General features: G+C 36.2%; 1 protein-coding gene across 1 annotated transcript in view; it reads right to left on the reverse strand.

Annotated features, from left to right (window-relative positions):
• PolQ (DNA polymerase theta) overlaps positions 1-22,353 on the reverse strand; it is a 277,127-nt gene that overhangs the window by 200,344 nt on the left and 54,430 nt on the right. The window contains exons 5-7 of the mRNA XM_090380240.1: positions 20,276-20,627; positions 8,262-8,397; positions 4,819-5,031 (exon numbers count right to left, since the gene is read on the reverse strand). Of these exons, the coding sequence (XP_090236366.1) occupies positions 4,819-5,031; positions 8,262-8,397; positions 20,276-20,627 (701 nt within the window). The remainder of the gene's footprint in view (positions 1-4,818; positions 5,032-8,261; positions 8,398-20,275; positions 20,628-22,353) is intronic.

Below are 22,353 nucleotides of genomic sequence, written 5' to 3' on the forward strand. Positions count from 1 at the left end.
TTTTTATATGATTGAAGATTTCAGTGAGGGGGAACACATTTTACCATAATACCGTAAAAACCCACACAATAGCAGTTATCTTTATTATTATGGCAAATGCAATAAGATCGAGTTTACTACCTATTTATAATTAGATGCACTAACAGAAAAGCCCAATAAACCGGAAAGTACAAATTGTTTTTATTGTTTTATGGTTGTGACCTCCAGAAACATGCTTCAGAAAAATATCACAAAGGTGTTCAAAACTGATTCTTATAATGGAAACATATGATAACGATGCAATGGTAGTGCAATTTCCATTATAAAAATTACCGTCTAGAGAGATAAATAGCTTAGTTATATAGCGAAATTTTCAATTTCCAAGGACTTGGAACAAATTACAAAAAAAAAAAAAAAGTGTTTTTGGGTTCACATTACGATATTTTCACAATACCTCCATTATTCCTACGGGATGCGAAATATGCTTCCACGATTTTTTTAAGTTTGCACTGGCCGGCAAAAACTTACATAAAGTCCAATTTCTGTAAGTCGGGGAGTTCCTGTAGAGAATTTAAAAAAAAACTAATTGTGAACAGTGTTCCCTAAGGTGAATATTTGATATAATAGGCATCCTGGGATGCAAATTTCGAGTATCCAATAGATGATACATTTAAAATATTTAAACCCATTTCACCCACTGATAAAATGTTAAAACTTAAAAAAAAAAAAAAAAAGAAAGAAAGAAAAGTACATACGAAATGAAATTTGCTTATACAAAACTGCTTGCTTAATGGGTTATCTTTTAATCACTGTGCATTCATGTTAAAAAATCAGATATAAATTGATTAATATTTATTCTCTGCTATGCTTCACGTTTATAACACAGGTGTTAAGGTTAGCTCTCGACATCTGTGTTATATTATTAAGGTTGCACACTATATACAGGGTCATCGAAAAAGGTGTCTGTGATTTCCTTTCAGAATTATTTGATCGACTGCTGTGATTGTAGCAGCAAACAGTGTGGTAATTTGCTAAGTTTTATTTGACACCTCAACAATGACCTTGGCCGCCCTGTGAGTGTGTGCAGAATGACTCCTACATGTACCGCCTCAGTTAGTGTCAGTAAGATGGCTGTGCAACAGAAAGTGCAGTGTGTGTTGTGGTATGCTGAATTTCAATACCAACGTTGCACTGTTATGACAATTTAAATTGTCACGGCACAGCCAAGGTCATTGTTATGTATCAAATAAAACTTAGTGAGTTACCACACTGTTTGCTGCTACGATCACAGTAATTGATTAAATATTTCCAAAGATAATTAAAAGGGAAATCACGGACACCTTTTTCGATGACTCTGTATAATGTGTGTGTGTGTGTGTGTGTGTGTGTGTGTGTGTGTGTGTGTGTGTGTGTGTGTGTGTGTGTGTGTGTGTGATAAAATTACAATTTAAAAATGCTTAAAGTGAAATTTCATAGCAAAGCAGGCATAAAGAGGTTTACCAGGTGAGACAGTGCAGGAGCAGCAGAGGGTTAGTATACACTAGTGTTACAAAGAATTTGGGTTACAGATACAATAATAATTTGTCCAGGAGCATTAGAGAGTTAATATGCACTAGTATAGAAAGTTTTTATAGTATTTATGCTAAAGGAAGTGGAAGTGAAATACATAATAGGTTACAGGAAAATAGAAGCCTCCATTCCTCTCAAAAGCCTATTAGCAGTTCACAAGATGGAAAGGATAAGAAACCGAGGACCGCAGAAAAATATCAGAGGTAGAGAGAGAGAGAGAGAGAGAGAGAGAGAGAGAGAGAGAGAGAGAGAGAGAGAGAGAGAGAGAGAGCATAAAAGGTGACAATCAGGTCACTACAGAGATACCTAGTTTCCAGAGGTATGAAATTTACAGAATTCCAGTTTTTCCTGGTAAGAATATCATTTTGTGTGTTCCAAGTTAATCTTGTTACTTTACTCAGAACCCTTTCTAACCAGATCCACATACTTCCTAAAATGAGGTTTTCTATGCGGTATTCCATATCTGGAATACTGAGTCCAAGTTGGGAAACCTAATTGTCTCTGCTGGTAAATTTTCTGTATATCACTGGTAGAATTCCGTGAGCTGTTCAAGGCTGTCAGCACTGCTCAGAGAACTTCATAACAGACTATACAATCACCATTGTTGCTTTTATCCTCATCAGTTACCTTCAGCTTGGGACTACTTTCTTTTTTTTCCCCTTTTTTTTGTTAGTTGTTCGCGCATCGGCTTCTGTGGCCATAATGCACCTCCCAAAGTTTTTGCATTTTACTCTGATCCAAGCCCAAGGTGGTATTTGAATCCATGACCTTTAGGTTGCCAGGCAGGCACTTTACCCACCTGGCTAGCCTGGTCGGCCTTGCACTATCAAAATAGTACATTATTTGGATAGTGCCAAGGATATATGGATACTGATAAATTAAGTACATTGCAGTTATCTGCTATCCAAACAGTACGTTATTTGGATAGTGCCAAGGATATATGGATAATGATAAATTAAGTACATTGCAGTTATCTGCTATCCAAACAGTACGTTATTTGGATAGTGCCAAGGATATATGGATAATGATAAATTAAGTACTTTGCAGTTATCTGCATTAAACATCAAATGGAATTTTTTTGCCTATCTGACTAGATCTTCTTGAAAGTTGCATACCCTGATTAATGCCATTAACCACCTGGACCACTTCTACACTGCTCAACAAAATGAACAGAACAAAATGCTCTTCATGAATATTTTATTGTGAACAGTGTTCCCGAAGGTGAATATTTGATATAATAGGCATCCCGGAATGCAAATTTCGAGTATCCAATAGAAATTGATCTACCACCTTACAGAGCTGCATATTATGCAAATTATTCATGCCTATAAAAACATGGGTTGCAACCACATTGCTCCATTACCATTTTTTTGGCTTGCTCAGTGGGATAGCTACATCTCCAGTATGCAGAATGGCAAGTCATTTAGATGATTCTTTCAGATGGTAGGTCATTGGACAACTTGAAACCAGGCAGTTGCGGGCAGACAGAGGTGGTACTTTGGCTTAATGTGTCACAGTGAGTGTCTCGGCACCATGGAAGCAGTTTCAGGAGACAGGAACTATTACAAGAAGAACTGGCCAAGGTTGCCCGAGGGCTATGTCAACAAGAACAGACCACTATTGGCTCTAACAGCAAGACAGAATCCTACAATGTCTTGTCATCATCAACCGTCTCTTGAGGTTGCTGCAGCCACAGGTGAAAACATTTCCAACCAGACTGTGTTAAGCAGACTCTAAGCAAGGAAGCCAGTGGTTTGTATCCCATTAAACCCAAACCACCATAGTGCCCGCCGAACTGGTGCCATGAATGTGTGACTTGGAACCCTGATAAATGGGATACAGTTCTGTTCTCTGATGAATCTCATTTTAGTCTACAAACAGATTCTAGATGTTATTTCACCTGGAGACAATGAGGAATGAGGTGTCATCCCTCCAACATCAGAGAAAGGGATACTTACAGTGGAGACTGTGTTCTTGTGTCAGGTGGAATAATGATCAATAGCCACACTCCTATTCATGGTTTTGATAGGGGTACCGTAACTATACAGAGGTAGTGAGAACAGATCCTCGAACCATGTGTGACTTTTTAGGGGTGCGGGTGACCCAGATTTTCTTTTTACGCATGACAACACCACTGCACATAGAGCTCAAGTGGAGGAGGAATATCTTGAAACTGAAGATATCCAACAACTGCCATGGCCAGCACGATCACCAGACTTAAATCCAATTGAACATGTGTAGGATGCCCTTGGGTGTCGCATTGCACGCCAACAGCCAACTCCTCAGTCACTTGGCGAGCTAAGGTCTGCACTAATGGAATAGAATTTTATGCCAGAGAATCTTGCAGACGCCCTTATATTGAGCATGGTTCACACAGCTATCAGGCCAGTTTAGCTGTTCGAGGGGATCGTAAGCTGTACTGATGCCATGCGACCATATTTTCGAGCATCTTGATTACCGCCTATCGACTTTTGCAACATGACCTTTTCGGTAATTCTTATACAACCCCTATAAATGTCCCTTGTACCTGTCCGAAGTTTCTCACTGTCTCCTCATTTCATCATTATTCTATGGTACACCACCATGCCAAATTTTATCCCACTTTGCAAGTTACATCATGTTTTCTTAGTGTTGTTAATTCCATCTTTATTCTATGGTATACTGCCATACAAAATTTTGTCCGCTTTCTCATGAGCTGTACAAGTTATACAATGTTTTCTACGTGATCTGTTAATTTTGTCGAGCAGTGTATATCATCAGCAAACTTGACATTAAAATACATCAACTCTAAGAAATATAAAATATGGGGCTTAATGAACCCTGTGATATCACACTTCAACATTAGTTCCTAAAGAGCAGTGCCATTTATAACTACTCTGTCACCTATACCATTCATGCATAGTCCTATGAATAAAGGGTTAATTTTCACTAATGCCATATTGCTCCAATATACACATCTCATTTATACAACAAAATCATTTTTGTGTAACAGCATTAAAAGCTTAACTGAAATCTAATCATTTTGCTTTAAAAAAAGAAAAGAAAAATATACAGTTTTTAATATCAATAAATTTTAATTTTAAATCAATAATCAACAATCAATAAATTTAAATAAAAAAAATTGATGAGAAATATCTCCTTCTGGCCATGATATAGTACTTCAAAGAATGCCCCAAAAAGTGTTCTGTGATGAACAACTACACAGCCACTAAAGTTAATTTTTTTGAGAAAATATGATATAATAAAACAAAGCTTCTGTATAGTACTTACCTTCAGTATCCACTCCTTTGCGTCCAGCTCTCCCTACCATTTGTTTGTAACTTAAAACATCAATTACTGAGCCATGAGCTGAAAGAGAACGTATAATTACTCGACGTGCAGGAAGGTTTACACCAGACGAAAGAGTAGATGTGGCAACCAAAACTTTAATTATTCCTTGTCGATAAGCACTTTCAACAATATCTCTCTCATCAAAACTTAAACCTGAAATTTAGATCAATATGCTTATATATTTTGGATAAATAACATACAGGGTGGGCCCTATGCCACTTTACCAAGAAATAATTTGTACATTTTCGTACTCATATTATATTTTTAATATTTATTAACACGATGGAGACATTTAAATGAACTGTTCAAACTACTTTTGGTAATTTACTTCTTGGTAAACTATCATGTGGCTAACCTTATACAGCATTAAATATAAGAAAAGCAAAACAAAAAAAATAAATAATAATAAAATAATATCTTTGACATGAAAACTTAATAGCAGATGTGGCTAATCTAGTGTATGAAAGTAATTATTCAACACATATATAGCAAATCTGTATATAAAGCTCTGATGAAATAATCACACTGTCTACAGGTATTCATTGGATTCAAATAATCCAGTGATTACCTGTGGTTAGTAATTTGCCAATACTAACACTAACAGTGTTAGTATTGACAAATGATGCAAGGAAGAAAGTTCATAACAGCATCAGCCAAAAAAATAATAATAAAGAAATAAAACTTCACTTTTAATAATATTGGCCAACAAAAAAATTTTTCTTTTATACCCCTGGACAAAAATTACACATTCTAAAGGAAACCCATCTGCCGATTCCAAAAATAAAATTACGTCTCTATTACATCTTCATAGAAAGATATACTAAAATTTTAATATCTTAATGAACAACTGATTTCGAATATCATAATAATATATGCTATTTTAAAATGAGTAGTGTTCATATTAAAATACTTTAATCAAACATGCGACATATTTTAAAATACTTATATACTTATTTTAAAATACTACATGTATTTTATTTTCTTAGAAATGTTTGGCACTTAGAGTTTTTCTTAGAGTCTATTTTCCTTTCCCGCAGTAATCTATCAACATGGAAGATGAAAAAGATGTTGCATGTCTTCTACAAATTGCAGAGGGAGGACAAATACATTAGAATTATGGAATACCTTTAAAGCAATAATAACAAAAACTATGAATGTATATATACCATTTAAAAAAATAGCACAAGAAGGGTGCTGAGATAGGTGAATATGGAGCTGACCAGTCTAAAAGAACTGAAAAAGATAGCATGGGAAAGCTACAGAATGATGAAAAGTACAGAAGTCCAAAACAGCTACAAGTTGATCTGTAATAGTACCACAGATAAGGTTAGGGAGCCCAAGACTGAGTATGACAAAGCACTGGTTAAGACAGCAAAGAATGGGGACAAGGAGTTTTTCCTGTAAGTGAATACAAAGAAGAAAATAGATCAGATCACACCCTTCTGTACTAGGTGTGAGAAAGCCTTAGATAACCCACCTGATGTTGCTGATGAAATTAATAGGTGCTTTGCATTGGTCTTTACTGATGAAAGACCCTTATGTTGAGAGGAGACTGTGTGAGTGAGGCAAAGACATATGAAATTAATAATTTTGAAATTACATATGACTGGACTGTTTTTTAGAAAAACTTTCAAGCCTAAAAGCAAATAAGGCTCATGGAGCTGATGGCACATAACCAATAATTTTGAGGAAGGCAGCCAGACAGTGCATTGAAGTATTGAGGTTAATTACGAGGACATTATTGGACTTGGGAGAGATTCCTTTGGACTGGAGAAGTGCCAAGGTATCACTAATACATAAAGGTGGTTCTAAGAGCAAAGTTGGTAACTACAAAAACCAGTTAGTCTGACTTCAGTGGTAGAGAAATTCTTAGTGGCAATGTTTAAGAGTGCAACCCAAGGACATTTAGATAGAAAGGGCATTCTAAAGGATATGCAATATAGTTTTATTAAGGCTATTTTGACAATTTATTTGGATTTTAGCAAGGCATTTAACTCAGTTCCTTATGAGAGGCTACTAATTAATCTGGAACATATTAGGATTACTGGAAAGATTCTAGGATGGATTGCAGGGTGGCGACAGAGCAGAAGACAGACGGTTGTGATTAATGAATATTATTCAGATATTTTGTTCTATTAATTTTGTTGAGCAGTGTATTACTAGTACTAGGCTAGTAATACACTTGATATGGCTTGGGCTTATGTTCAGCTTAGAGACAAATATTGTTATCTGTTTCTACCTTGTTTGTTAATATCTTTTTTAAATTGTATAGAATCAACTGAACTATTGAATCCATTCCACATTTAAAAATTAGTGAAACCACCAAGAGAGTTGTTTCTAAGCTTACTGGCTTCTTATCAATGGGCAGGTTGTCTCCATTAATAAATATACGTTGAACTTAACACCAACTATTCTGCACTCACTCTTCAGTGAGAGTATAAAGTCTCTCTATGATCAAAATCAAATCAAAATTTTTATAAAAGTTTTGATTTGATTTCAATTACTACTTAGAAATACTCTTGCAATCCTAGTATATGTACTGTAGGCTGCATCGTATAGTACTCCTGCAATCTTATAGTACTTGACCAAAATTTTCCCTATGCAGTGGAAAAAAAAAGTCCAATTCTAGGGATTAAAAAAAATAAACAGTTATGTTTTTAAATGGAAGTTTTACCTTCATTCAACATTTGGCTACTCACTTAGAAAAAAATACATTCTTCACCACTCAGCACATGCTCACTAAGAGAGACCCAGCTTGTGAGCAGCCAGTAAGCTTCAAAAGAGAGATGCTGGCAGTGTCTCATATTTTAAGTGTAAATGGGTTCACATATTCATATGGTGCTATATAATTTTAAAAAATATTAACAACTCAAGCAGAATTGTGGATAATGGTAATTGCCTCTAAGTTGAACATGAGCTCACGTCATTGTGCCGAGTACTTGTTCTTGGTCTTCAGTGACAGCAGAAAGTCTCTACACAATCAAAATAAAAAGTAAGTGAAGTGTGCAAATCTTAATTTCAATTAACAGGATTGTTTAAAATTTACTAAATTAATTGGAAGAGCCATGGTTTTGCCTTTTTTCGCAAAAAAAAACCAAAAAAAAACTTATCTTCTGTTGTGAATCCAGAGAATACGCATGTATATTTATTCTATGACACAGACCTTAAATTCCACTGAACCTTAAATGGTTTTGTGGCTTGAATCTCTGCCCATAATTTTATCTAGATTACTTCATAACTTGTTAAGTATTTGTAGTACGTACTACTTTATTTATTATACTGAAGCACTGTTTTACTCAAATATAAATGTTGTTATAAAAAGCACAGCTAAGTTTCATCCATATTTTTACAACATAATCAAATATTTAAATTTGCAAACTTACCTGCATGATGAAATGCAACCCCAAAGGGAACTGTTTTTGCTAGTATATGATCTAATCCAGCAGGTGAACACTTAAGCTGCTCCAAAATATCAGACAGCCTATCTCCATTTAAAACTTCTCTCAAACATTTTCCCATCTTTTCAGCAGCTGCAGACAATTTGAAAATTTCATTACAAAGGTTATTAAGATTTGTTTATTTTCCAGCTATTTGTTCTTCATCGACAAAAATGTCCACGAAGAACAAAGTTAAGAACCTAGGAGAAAAGAAAGATTAAGTTCTCAGTTTACATAATATTTTTAGACTGTATTAACATATTCTCATACACACTCAAGCTGTCAACTTTTGACTTTCAAAAAGCTGGAGAAAAGATTTTTGAGTCATAACAGGCAAAAACAAAGGATTTCTGCAAAAGGCAAGAATGGTGCTCAGTATCAGGTGTTTTTTGTACCATGTCCCAATCCGTGCCGTAGTTCACCTGCAGTTGCTTCGATTTGCATAACGACTCGCTGGTCATAATGTTTTGGCTCGTCGATGTAACTTATAATGGGATAAGTATAATTTTTGAATATTTGATGTTATGAGATTCTTTGGGCATATAATTAATATTTTTTTTTTTTTTGGTAGTTGTTGGCACATTGGCTTCTGTGTCCATAATGTACCTCCCAAGGTTTTTGCAGTACTTTGATCCAAGCCCGAGGCGAGATTCGAACCCGCGACCTTTGGGTTGCCAGGCAGGCACTTTACCCACCTGGCTAGCCCGGTTGGCATTAATATTGTAGTGTTTCATAATGTATATTGTGTGCACATACAAAGTATATAGTGGCAGCTATACAAATTTTTTGTATAAATTGTATCACTACACCCATAAATTCTACACCCACGGAAAATACATCAATGGACACTGCTCTTCGTGAACTAATGTTATTAGTGGAAACAACAGCCCAACACAGGTTCGGTGTTGGGCTGTTGTTTTTTATATTTATCAATGATATTGATGAAGTTATATCAGGCTTAATATCCACATTTGCAGACAATACGAAGGTTGGTAGGGTTGGACAGTATGCTACTGCAACAGGATCTGGAAAAGTTGAACTGATGGGCTGAGAGGTGGCAACTGAAGTTTAACATTGACAAATCAAAGTGCTGCATATGGGTAGCAGCAACCCCAGAGTAACATACCAACTGTGTGGTACTACACTCAGGGTAGTGGAGAATGAAAAAGATCTTGGGGTAATTGTGCAGTCAGATATGAAGTTTTCTGAGCAGTGCAAAAAGGCTGCAAGAGTAGCTCATGGGGGTCTTGTCAATGATATAGTAGTGCCCCACTCATACTGCAGGTTAGGTTCCAGACCCCCGCCAAAAAGCAAAAATCGTTGAAAAGTGGAACATAGCCTTTTTTCACTTGTGAATGCATATAATAGCCTAATAACATTTTACACTATCATATATTAAGTGTGTGACAGAGCTAGGCCTAAAAAACGATAAGAAAATAAAATGAATATATACTTACATTAATATTTACATTGCTTACATTAATATTTTTTCCCTTAGCTTATAGTGACTGCCAAATGTAAATTTGAAAAATTAATATATTTGTTGACGGAAGGATGAAGGAGATGGCACATTTTCATCATCTAACTCATCAATGAATCTTATCATTTTGACAACAGAAACTTGGTTGAAGCTCTTGCAGGGATTTGTGTTGTTGTTGACACTGAAAATTGTTCAAGGCTCGCTGTTGCTCTTGAAGGTTGAGATGGTACTTTCTTAAAGTAGGAAAACAACAAACTTTGCCTCATGAATTTCCATCCTCTTTCCCATAGAATTTCTTTATTATTATTATTATTATTAACCATATGGTGCAAGGAAGCCTGAGGCTTATGCTGCACCAGCCAAAAAAAAAAAAAAATTCTGAATTACCCTGAGAGAGAGAGAGAAGGGAATCACCAAGAAATAGAAAAATTATGATATCCAGCTCAGGATCCTGGGTGTGCCAAGCCCATACTCACCAGATGTGAGCCCCCAGAGTTAAATCATCTAGAAGTGTTGCATTCACTTTAGAACTCCTTTCGAAATTTGGATCAATCCTTTCAGAAGCTGACATCCCAGTTTCTATAAAGTTGATAGCTTCTTCAAATTCCTCAGTGGTTATTTCTCTAGGAATAGCAAGACTATCATCAGGATGGGATTCCTCTTCGTGAAACATCCTTCTTTGCTCTTCAATCAGAAGAAGATCTTCATCCATTAGGGTCTCATCATGAGAGACAAGCAATTCTGCCACATTCTCAGGCTCGACTTCCAATTCTAATTCCTTTGCCATTTCCACAACATTTGTAGTGACTTCCTTCACTGAATTCTCAAAGCCTTCAAAATCATCCATAAGTATGGGAATTAGCTTCTTCCAAGCCCCTTTGTTTCTTAAACTTCCTCCCATATATCTCTAATAGTTTTTATACCATCCAAAATTGTGAAGCCTTTCCAAAATGCTTTTAATTTATTTTATTTATGCACAGCTACTGTATCACTGTCTAAGGCATTTATAGCCATAGCAAAAGTTCTTAAGTAATACAATTTAAATGCTGCAATTACACCTTGGTCCATAGGCTGCAGCAAAAGTTGTAGTTGCAGGTAGAAAAATAACATTTATCACCTTGTACAAACCAATTAGAGCTCTAGGATGGCCAGGGGCATTGTCTGCAAGAAGTAAAATCTTAAAAGGAATTTTCTTTTTCTTGCAATAAGTCTCAACTGTAGGCCTAAAAGAGTCCATGAACCAATTTGAGAAAAGATCGCCAGTCATCCAAGCTTTTGAATTAGATTTATAATAAACGGGGTTGGCTAGCTTTCTCATAGTTCTTTAGGGCCGTAGGATTTTCTGAGTGATAAATCATCATAGGTTTTAACTTGCAATCACCAGCTGCATTAGCCCCTAACAAGAGAGTTGCCTGTCTTTTGCAGCTTTGAAGCCAGGCATTGACTTCTCCTTTTTAGCAACAAAAGTCCTAGATGGCATTTTCTTCCAACATAGGGCCATTTTGTCCACATTGAAAATCTGCTGCTTAGTATATCCACAATTTTCAATGATCTTAGAAAGTTCACATGGATAACTTTCCAGCTACTGTATCAGCACTAGTTGCTTCATCCTGCACTTTGATGTTGTGGAGATGGCTTCTTTCCTTAAACCTATTAAATTCAGCCTCTGCTAGCTTTGAATTTATCCTCAGCAGATTCCTAACCTCTCTCAGCCTTCATAGAATTGAAGAGACTTAGGGCCTTATCCTGGATGATGGCTCAGCTTAAAGGCAAGTTGTGACTGGTTTGATCTTCAATCCATATTAATAAAAGTTTATCCATGTCAGCAATAAGGCTATCACGTTTTGTTATAACTTTAGTGTTCACTGGTGCAGCACTTTTAATTTCCTTTGACACTTTCTCCTTAGTGTTCACAATTGTACTAACTGTTTGGCAAGCCAAACCGTTAGCACAATTGTGATGGCTTATGGCCTATATCAACCATAGATGTACCTTGTTCACTTAGCTTAATCATGGCACCTCCGTAGCCAGGTGGGCAGTGCATAGCACACGCTTCTTGATTAGACCGGGGTTCGAGCCCATGACCACCAAATACGGAGGATGCGGAAAGGTCAGAGAATGACCACCGCATATCCTCGGAGCAATATGGCCTTAGTTGCTAATGCTCCTAAAATCCAAATAACAACAACAACAATAGCTTAATCATTTCTAACTTGGCATTTAAAGTAAGAGGCTCATGACTCCTTTTTTTTTTATCACTAGTACTACACTTAGGAGCCATTGTAATTAGCACAAAAATATTTTATATAATACAGTATAATAACTTTTAAAAGTTTGAAAGTTTGGAAAATTACCAGAATACAGAGAGACGTAGAGTGCAGAAATGATGTAAACAGACTGAATTACCTACAATAAAATGGCACGCGATGCCATTCCCGGACTCGCTGCTGAGTGTGTCATGCGGAAAAATGCCGAAAAAGTGCGGAACATAATGAACATGGATATGTTTGGAAACTGCTGTAGAAATTGCCATAAAGCGGGACCCTACTGTATAGGAATTTTGCTAGCAGGGATAAGGAGGTGATTATTCCCCTGTATAAGGCAATGGTCAGGCCACACCTTGAGTACTGCATACAGATCTGGAGGCCTCATTTTAGGAAAGATGTAGAGCTGCTAGAATAAGTACAGAAAAGGGCAATGAGATTAATGAGTGGAACAAAGGGTTGCTTTTACTACGAAAGGCTTAAGTTCTGCAAACTGCTGCAAAAAACTGGAGATGAGGCACCTCCGAAGTGATCTGATTGAGGTGTATAAGGCCTTGAATAGTTTGAGCAAGCTTAACACTGATTGGATTCTTCCTCTTGCTCGGATTCTGCACCTGAGGGGGGAATAAATTCAAATTGAGGAAAGACAGTTGTAGAACAGATGGGCAGAAATTTGCTCCAGCAATCAATCTGTCGTTGTGGAAGTTGACAGCTTAAAGAAATTCAAGACTAAACTAGACAAACTTTTGGAGTGAATGGATGAGTGAAAAAAAGAGGGTTTTTTTTTTTTTTTTTTTGGCTGATGCTATATAAGTTTTCTTTCTTGCATCATATGCCTCTACTAATTAATACCAATGCTAATTCTAAATTAAACTTAAAATTCTCAGATATCATATAACTTAATTTTTTAATATAATTGGAACATATGCACCAGTCGAAGGAAAACAGGAATAAACAGAACACTTTTACTAAAAACTGCTGGGTTTTTGGAAATATTCGCATTAGCATTAGTAGAGGCATATGATGCAAGAAAGCAAGCTTATGCAGCATCAGCCAGAAAAAAAAAAAAAAAAAAAAACTTCCACTTCACCCCTCGTTCGTTCGAAATACCTGTCCAGCTGAGCCTTAAATTTATTTAGGCTATCAACTTCCACAACAAGGGATGGAAGTCTGTTCCACCAACCAACCACCCGCTGGCTAAAGACAAATTTCCGCACATCTGTCCTACATCTGTCTTTCCTCAATTTGAATTTATGCCCTCTCAGGTGATTATTCTGAGCAAGAGGAAGAATCCCATCAGCATTGAGCATGCTCAAACCATTCAAGGCTTTATACACCTCTATCAGATCACCTCGCTGGTGCCTAGTCTCCAGACACTGTAATTTGCAAAACTTAAGCCTTTCTTCGTAAGAGCAACCCTTCGTTCCATTCACTAATCTTGTTGCTCTTCTCTGTACTCGTTCCAGCAGCTCTACATCCTTCTTGAAATGAGGAATCCAGACCTGTATACAGTACTCAAGGTGTGGCCTGACTATTGCCTTATACAAGGGAATAATCACCTCCTTATCCCTGCTAGAAAAATTCCTGTATATCATTGATAAGACACCATGAGCTACTCTTGCAGCCCGTCTGCACTGATCAGAGAACTTCATATCTCCCTGCACAATTACCCCCAGGTCCTTTTCATTCTCTACCACTGTCAGTGTAGTACCACAGAGTTGATACGTTGCTCTGGGGTTGCTGTTTCCCATATGTAATACTTTACATTTGTCAATGTTGAACTTCATTTGTCACTTCTCAGCCCCCATCTGCTCAACCTTTCCAGATCCTGTTGCAGCAGCATAGCGTCAGTAGTGTCCTTAACAACCCTGCCAACTTTTGTATCGTCTGCAAACTTATACATTACGCTTGATATACCATCATCAATATTATTTATAAATACAGAAAACAATAATGGACCCAACACTGAACCCTGAGGGACTCCACTAATAACATTAGTCCACGATGAGCAGTGTCCATTGATTACCACTCTCTGTCTTCTCCCCCTCAATCACCCCTTCATCCATAGAAGCAATTTGCCTCCAATGCCACACTGCTCCAATTTGTGCAGCAGTCTTCCATGTGCAACAGTATCAAAAGCCTTTCTAAGATCCAAGTATATAATACCAAAGTTATTCTCTGCATCCAGCTCTTTTGTGACTGCATCATAGTATCCAATCAAATTGGTCAGGCAAGACTTCCCCTTAACAAAACCATGCTGTGTCCGAGCTATAACTGAAGTCTTGTCTAGATGATCCTGCAGTGCTTCTTTAACCAATGCCTCCATTAATTTTCCTAGAACAGAAGTTAAACACACAGGTCTATAATTACTTGTATCAGCCTTTGATCCTCCTTTGTGAATTGGGGTAACATTTGCACATCTCCAGTCTTGGACAAAGGGGAGCACACCTCCCCTTTGTCCAAGGAAGCTCTCATAATTAATGCTAAGGGTTTGCTTACTTGCTTTGCTGCCTCCTTTAATATAGCTGGATAGATCCGATCCACCCCAGGTGCCTTTCTTGTGTTTATCTTCAACAATTTCTCTTCCACTTTACTCTCAGTTATTACAAGATTATCTAGCTTACTGCCAGAGTTGAATACACCTCTGGCATTCCCCTCGCTGAATAACTCCTCATGTGTGAATGTCGATGCAAATATTAATTTAGCTTGTTAGCTACCTCCTAGAGTTTACATAAGAAAAAAAAACTCTTTACTGCTTTTCTTTGCATCCTTTGCCAAAGATGTCTCGTAATCTGCCTTCGCCTGCCTAACCTCCTTTGTAACTTGGTTACAGATCAACTTATATCTATCATAGGCTTCTGTGTCATGTGTTAATTTATATGTATCCCAAGCATTTTTCTTCTCTGCCATATGTCTCATTAGTTCATCTGACATCCATTTAGGCCTAAACCTTGAACAATATTTCTTAGTTGGTATGTAAAGCCTAGTAGCTTCCAAGATAAATTCTTTGAATGCTTCCCATTTTGAATTTGCTGTTGGTAACATCATCAGTTGGTCCCACTCTCTCAGACCTCCATAAACGCCTTTACGAAAGCAAAAACCCTTCCCTTTGCCCCTGATGGTAGTTACCTCTTTGAGAAAATCCCACTTCAGCACTCTGTGATCACTGCCACCTAGTGGTTCCTCTATCTGCAGATTCTTAATGCATGAAGAATCACTACTGATAATCAAATCAAGAGTATTACTCCCTCTAGTTGTCTCCCGGATATGCTGATATAGACACAATATCCAATAAATCCACAAAAGCCTTGCTAGTGTGTGAGTGACCAACCCACAAATTCCAGTCAATATCTGGGAAATTAAAATCCCCCATTATAAGACTCTCTGATTTACTGGCCCACTCTATTTCTCCGAACAGTTTCTTATTATACTCATCAGAGTCATTAGGCCTATAGCACACTCCTACTCTCAATTGTGATCTCCGAGTGCTTATGTCACACCAAACTGACTCGACACTGCACTGTCCAGCTATGTTGACTGGCTTCACTTCCTTGGATTTTATGTGTTTCTTAAGTAATAGCATAACCCCTCCTCCCTTCCTATCCTGTCTGTAGGCGTTGTACTCCCCAAATTCCAGTTCTACATTCCTTATATCTGTGTGACACCACGTCTCTGATATTCCAACAATATCCGCCTTTGATGTTTTGAGCAATACCTCAAATTCATCAAATTTATTTACTAAATTCCTAGCATTGGTGTACACGCAAGTATACATGCACCTGTTCTTTTTCTAAGCTACCCTAACACAACCCATGTATTTACTTGTACCGCAATGACTCCCAGCAGGCTCTGAAATATCCTGCATCTTGTTTTCCAGGCTTCTGCTCATTCCAATAGAAGCAGTGCAAGAATCACTTTCACCTCTGCCAGTGGCTACTGTTAATCTATTAGTCCTTGTATCCCCCCCCCCAAGCTAGCAGTTTTCCGACCCACCTAACACTGCCTCGATAGCACCAGCAAATATTCTTGCATCCTTTCTATTTAAGTGTATCCCATCCCTGTAGAAATGAAAGTACAATCATAGCAGGTGATTAGAGTAGAAATACTAGAGTAGAAAATCAATCAATTACAGGATGCATTGGATCAGAGGGAGAACCTATTATGAACAATCATTAATAGACTTTTGCATATTCAATAAACTTAAGGTTACTAATAGAGTCTTCAGCATAAAAATATTCACAAATACACATGGCAGGCAAGAAGAAACAAATCGATAACTGATTATATTCTTATTAATGGCACATTGAATAAATACATTAGAGACTACAGAGTATACAGGGGAAATTAAACTGACAGTGACCATTACTTACTACAAAGTAAATTTGAAATCCCTCACAAAAAGATTATAAAACAGAAAGAAATAACAAAAATTATGACAGAAAAATTTTTAAAACACACTTGCTGGAACAAGAAAGTATCAGAAATCTGTACAAAAAAATATTAGAAGAGAAAATTAAACCTGGCACAAATGATATAGAAGGTTGGAAAAATATAAAAGAAGCAATATTGACAGCAGCTTGGAAAGCATTGGATACAAATCTTTAAAGAAAAAGAATTGGCTGAAGAGCTGGAACAAAGAAATTCAAAATATCACAGAAAAGAAAAAACGAACATAAAAAATAAATTTACAAAGCAGAAGTTCGAAAACTATCAAACCATAAAAAGACTAGATTGGGATAAATTTGTTAAATCTTTAGAATATGATATAACTGGGGCACAAAGAATGAAGGATTCAAGATATTTAAAAAATTACAAATGGAAGAAAATGACAAATTGAGGATTAATTTAATTAAAGAAGAAACATGGAGAAAATATTACTCTTCGCTATGGAACTCAGAAACAACAAGAGAAGATAGTAGGGATATCTCCCCAGAAGAGGAAATTGAGGAAACTATGGATGCAGTAAACATAGAAGAGCTACAATATGTCATTCAGAAGTCCAAGAACAGGAAGAGTCCAGGACTAGATAACATATGTGTAGAACTGTTTAAATATGGTAGGAAACTAATTCAGGAAAGATTACTCATATCATTTATTAATACAGGAACTCCCTGAGTTACATAATACTAGACTCATGCAAATTCGACTTTACGTAAGTTTTTGCTGGCCAGTGCAAACTGAAAAAAATATGGAAACGTATTTTGCATCTGTAGGGATAAATGGAGGTATTGTGAAAATATCATAATGTGAACCCAATAACATTGTTTTTTTTTGTAATTCGTTCCAAGTCCTTGGAAGTTGAAAATTTTGCTATGTTACTGAGCTATTTATCTCTCTAAAAGGTCATATTTATAATGGAAATTGCACTACACTTTCATCGTTATCATATGTTCCCGTTATAAGAATCAATTTTGAACGCCTTAGTGATATTTTTCTAAAGCACGTTTCTGGAGGTCCCAACCAAAAAACAATAAAAACAATTTGCACTTTCCAGTTTATTGGGCTTTTCTGTTAGTACAATCTATTATAAATGGGTGGTAAACTCAATCTTATTGCATTTGCAATATCCCAATAACTGGAATTCTGTGGGTTTTTATGTTACAGTATTATGGTGAAATGTGTTCCCCTTCATAGAAATCTTCAATGATATAAAAAACAAATTTTCAAAAACTTCTCTACATTCCTATTTACATATTACAATGATGAAGGAAAAGGGTCCAATGGAAAGCAGAAGTGCTGGTAGTGCAATGAAACGAAATAAAACTGATTTAGAAATGAAGATGAAAATGATTAAGAAGTACAAAGCAGGACAAAGTTTGTCATCTATTGCAAGAGAATTAAGTCTTGCTGCTTCAACAGTGAATACTATTTTAAAGGGCAGTTTGCGTATAAAAGAACATGTCAAATTAACAATGCACTTAAGATCAACAATGATCACAAAACAATGTTTAGGTGCTATATCAAAGATGGAACAGCCATTAACAATATGGATGGAAAATAAGATTCAGAAGCAAGTGCCCCTGAGCCCAATGCCCATTCAAGCAAAAGCAAGAAATATTTATGAAGGTATTAAGGATAAGTACGGCGAACTCCAAGCCAAGTTCGTGGCAAGCAACGGGTGGTTTAATCGGTTCAAGCATCGCGTTGGTTTCCAAAACATTAAAGTATGCAGTGAAGTCGCCAGTGTAGATTCTGCAACTGCAAAGAAAGTTTGCAATGTGTTGGAAAAAATTATTGATCAAGGCGGCTATTCAATGCAGCAAATTTTTAACATTGATGAGACTGCTGTGTACTGGGAAAAAATGCCGGATCAAACACATTGCCAGGTTTCAAGGCTTCAAAAGATAGGGCCACGCTCTTATTTGGGGCTAATGCAGCAGGAGATTACAGATTAATACCACTGCTTTTGTACCATTCTGGAAATCCTCATGCATTTATGGGCATCAATAAAGCTACCCTACTCGTGCATTTCCAATCGAACCAGAGAGTATGGATAACAATATCTCTCTTTGAGGATTTGTTTAAATGCTGCTTCATTCCCCAGGTTGAAAAATATTGTAAAGACAATGATGTTCCTTTCATGTAGAGTTCCGGGGAACTCAACCCTTTTGTTAATCTGGGAGTAGCTGTATATAGAAATCTAAATGAATGACAAAAGATTGGCAGATAGGACTGGTAATCAGCATACATAAAAAATAACCAAAATATAACTGTGGGAATTACAAAAGAATCACGTTATGATCAATGGCATCAAAACTATATGCAAATACATTAAAGAAAAAACAACGAATACACAGAAGAATACTGAGAAGAAGAAGAACAGTGTGGATTCAAAAAAAGGAGGAGGATGAACAGATGCAATATTCACTCTGCAACAAATAATAAAAAAAAGAAAAGAACAAAATTTACCAACATACTTATTATTTATTGATTATGAAAAACTTACAATAGTTTGAATAGAGAAAGACTATGGACAATTTCAGAAAATTATAACATCCCCCGGGAACTAATAAATGCAATAAAAAGTATATACAAAGACACAAAAATTAGCATAAAATATATGAATGGACACATTTCAGAATCTATATCAACAAAATATTGCGAGAATGGAAAAAACTTATAACAGGTGGAATTCAATTATCCAACAATATCAAAATTAACACAATTTTATATGCTGATGATCAAGTACTTTTGGCCAAATAAGAGGATTAATTACAGATATTAACACAACATTTAAATATGGCAACAAAGAACTATAATTTAAACATATCAGCTTTAAAAACAAAATCAATGGCAATGTGTGGTAATGATATCCGACGAGTAAAGATATTAATAGATGGAAACATCATTAAACAAGTAACTGAATTTAAATATTTAGGAAACAGGATTTCAGAATTTAAAAATGATATGAAATACAAATTACAAACTTACAATAGAATGAATGGAATAATAAAAAGAAAAATTTTGGCAAACAAATGACAATAGAAACAAAATTACGAATAGATAACATAATGTCAAATTTATATATATTTATATATCTCCTTATTTATATATGGTAGTGAAGTAACACTCGGGAAGAGGGATAAAAAACAACTGGAAGCAGCCCAAATGAAATTTCTCAGACCATTATCGGGATTAACAAGACTAGTTCACCAAAGAAACACAGATATAAGAGAGAGACTAAACACCTCCAACATAATAGAAGAAATACAAAATTATCAGTTAAAATGGAAACAACATGTAGAGAGAATGAGTAGGGAGAGACTACTAAAATTAGAATGAATTATAAACCTAATGGAAAAAGAAAGAGGGCATCCTAGAAAGAGATGGATCAACAGTTCTTTGAAGAGAATTAATGGCACAGGCTTCATAAGCCTAAAATCCATGAAGAAGAAGAAGAAGAAAAAGTATTTATTTACTTAGGTATTATTAAAAAAAACAATGGAAGAAAAAAATTTAGTGATATTTAAAAAGTTAAGTACATAAAAATGAAGAAATTTTTCATTTCATAATATAGAATTGTAATAATTTTTTTGCACAGACTCTCTGGTCAGTTGTGAGCTAGTGGAAAGCATCTTTGGGGACAGGAAGTGAATAGAGCTGTTATACATAATAATCAAAATTTCTTACAATTCAAAAGGAAATGTAATTACTTGCAGAACCTTTCTAGTATATAACAGGAGTTAACAGGGAAAATCTGACTTACCAATTGGTACTGTTTGTTGTGATTTTCCTAAATCAAATATTTGTTTTGCAATAGCTTCAGCCAGTTTCTCACACCAATTTTTTGTGGGACAGAAAATAAGCACTGAGTGTCCTGTTATTACTGTTTCTATAGACAAAAATACTGTGTGATCTAAATCCCCTGGAAAATTGACTTCTTGGTTAAGATTACGAATTTCTTGAAGTGAAGATGCATCATAAATCGTACTGCCAATTTTAATGTTTTCAGTAAGGGGTACTGGTCGAAAATCTGTACAAAACAGTTCAGAATTCAACCAATCTGATAAAATATCAAGATTAGGCAAAGTAGCACTCATGCCAACTATCTGAATCCCATGATTTTTCCTGAAAGGGAAAAAAAAAAAAAAAAATTATTTTCATTACAAACATCAAAAATTGAACTTGAATGAGAATAAAAATTATGCATTTGAGTTTGCATATACAGGTAATCTACAAACAGATATAACCGGATTTTGCTTTGATAAAAACTTATTTCAAAATAAAACATGTCAAGCAGCTTTAAACTTTAGCATTAGTAGAGGCATATGATGTAAAAAAGCATCAGCCAAAATTAAATAAAAAAAAAAAAAAAACCTCTCCCAATTCACCCACCCATTCATTCCAAAAGTTTGTATAGTTCTGCCTTAAATTTATTTAAGCTGTCAACTTCCACAGCGACAGAAGGAAGCTTGTTCCAGCAATCAATCACCCACTGGTTAAAGGCAAATTTCTACACTTCTATTCTACGACTGTCTTTCCTCAATTTTAATTCATGCCCCCTCGGGTGAGTAATCTGAGCAAGAGAACGAATCCCATCAGCATTGAGTCTTCTCAAACCATTAAAGGCCTTATATACCTCAATCAGATCACCTCCAAGGTGCCTAGTTTCCAGACACTGCAATTTGCAAAATTTGACCTGTAGACATACTCAAGGTGTGGCCTGACCATTACAAGGGGATAATCACCTCCTTATACTTCCTAGGAAAATTCCTGGATATCATTGCCATGAGCTAGCTACTCTTGCATCTGTCTGCAATTTGCAGAACTTCAGCCTTTCTTGGTAAGAGAACCCCTTTGTTCCACTCAATATCATTGCCCTCGTCTGTACTAGTTCCAATAAATAAGGCTTCGAGACTGTAGGAAGTACTCAAGGTGTGGCCTGACAAATTACAAAGGGATAATCACCTTCTTATCCGTACTAGCAAAATTCCTGCATATCACTGACAAGACCCATGTGCTAGTTACTCTTGCAGTCTGTCTGTAAGTGTACTGTCAGAAAACTTCATATCTGACTGCACAATTACTCCCCACAGGTCTTTTTTATTCTCCACTACCCTGAGTGCAGTACTGCACAGTTGGTCCGCTACTATAGGGTTACCGTTACACATATGCAGTACTTTGCATTTGTCAATGTTAAACTTCATTTGCCATATCTCAGCCCATCTGTTCAGCTTTTCTATATCCTGTTGCAGTAGTGCATTAACAACCCCGCAACCTTCGTATCATCTTCAAACTTGGACATTAAGCCTGATACACGTTCATCGATATCATTGATAAATACAGAAAACAACAATGGACCCGACACCAAACCCTGGGGGAGACCATTAATAACATTAGTCCACAAAGAGCAGTGTCCATTGATTACCACTCTCTACCTTCTCCCACTCAATCATCCCTTTATCCATAGCAGCAACTTGCCCTTAATGCCATACTGATCCAATTTGTACAGTAGTCTTCCATGTGCAACAGTATCAAAAGCTTTCTCAAAGTCCAAGTATATGATATCAAAATTATTTTTTGCATCCAGTTCCTTTGTGAGCACATCATAGTATCCAATCAAATTGGTCAGACAAGACATCCTTCTTAACAAATCCATGCTGTGTCTGAACTATAACTGCGATCTTGTCTATATGATGAACCAGCTGTGCTTCTTTAACCAGTGAAGTTAAACTAACAGGTCTGTAATTACTAGTGTCACTCTTTGATCCCCCTTTGTGAATTGGGGATACATTAGCACATCTCCAGTCTGTGGAGTCCTCCCCCTCAGTCCAAGGATGCTCTCATAATCATG

The sequence above is a fragment of the Mastigoproctus giganteus genome, chromosome 8 (assembly GCF_048544385.1).
Source record: "Mastigoproctus giganteus isolate SK-2022 chromosome 8, ASM4854438v1, whole genome shotgun sequence".
NCBI lineage: Eukaryota > Metazoa > Arthropoda > Arachnida > Uropygi > Thelyphonidae > Mastigoproctus > Mastigoproctus giganteus.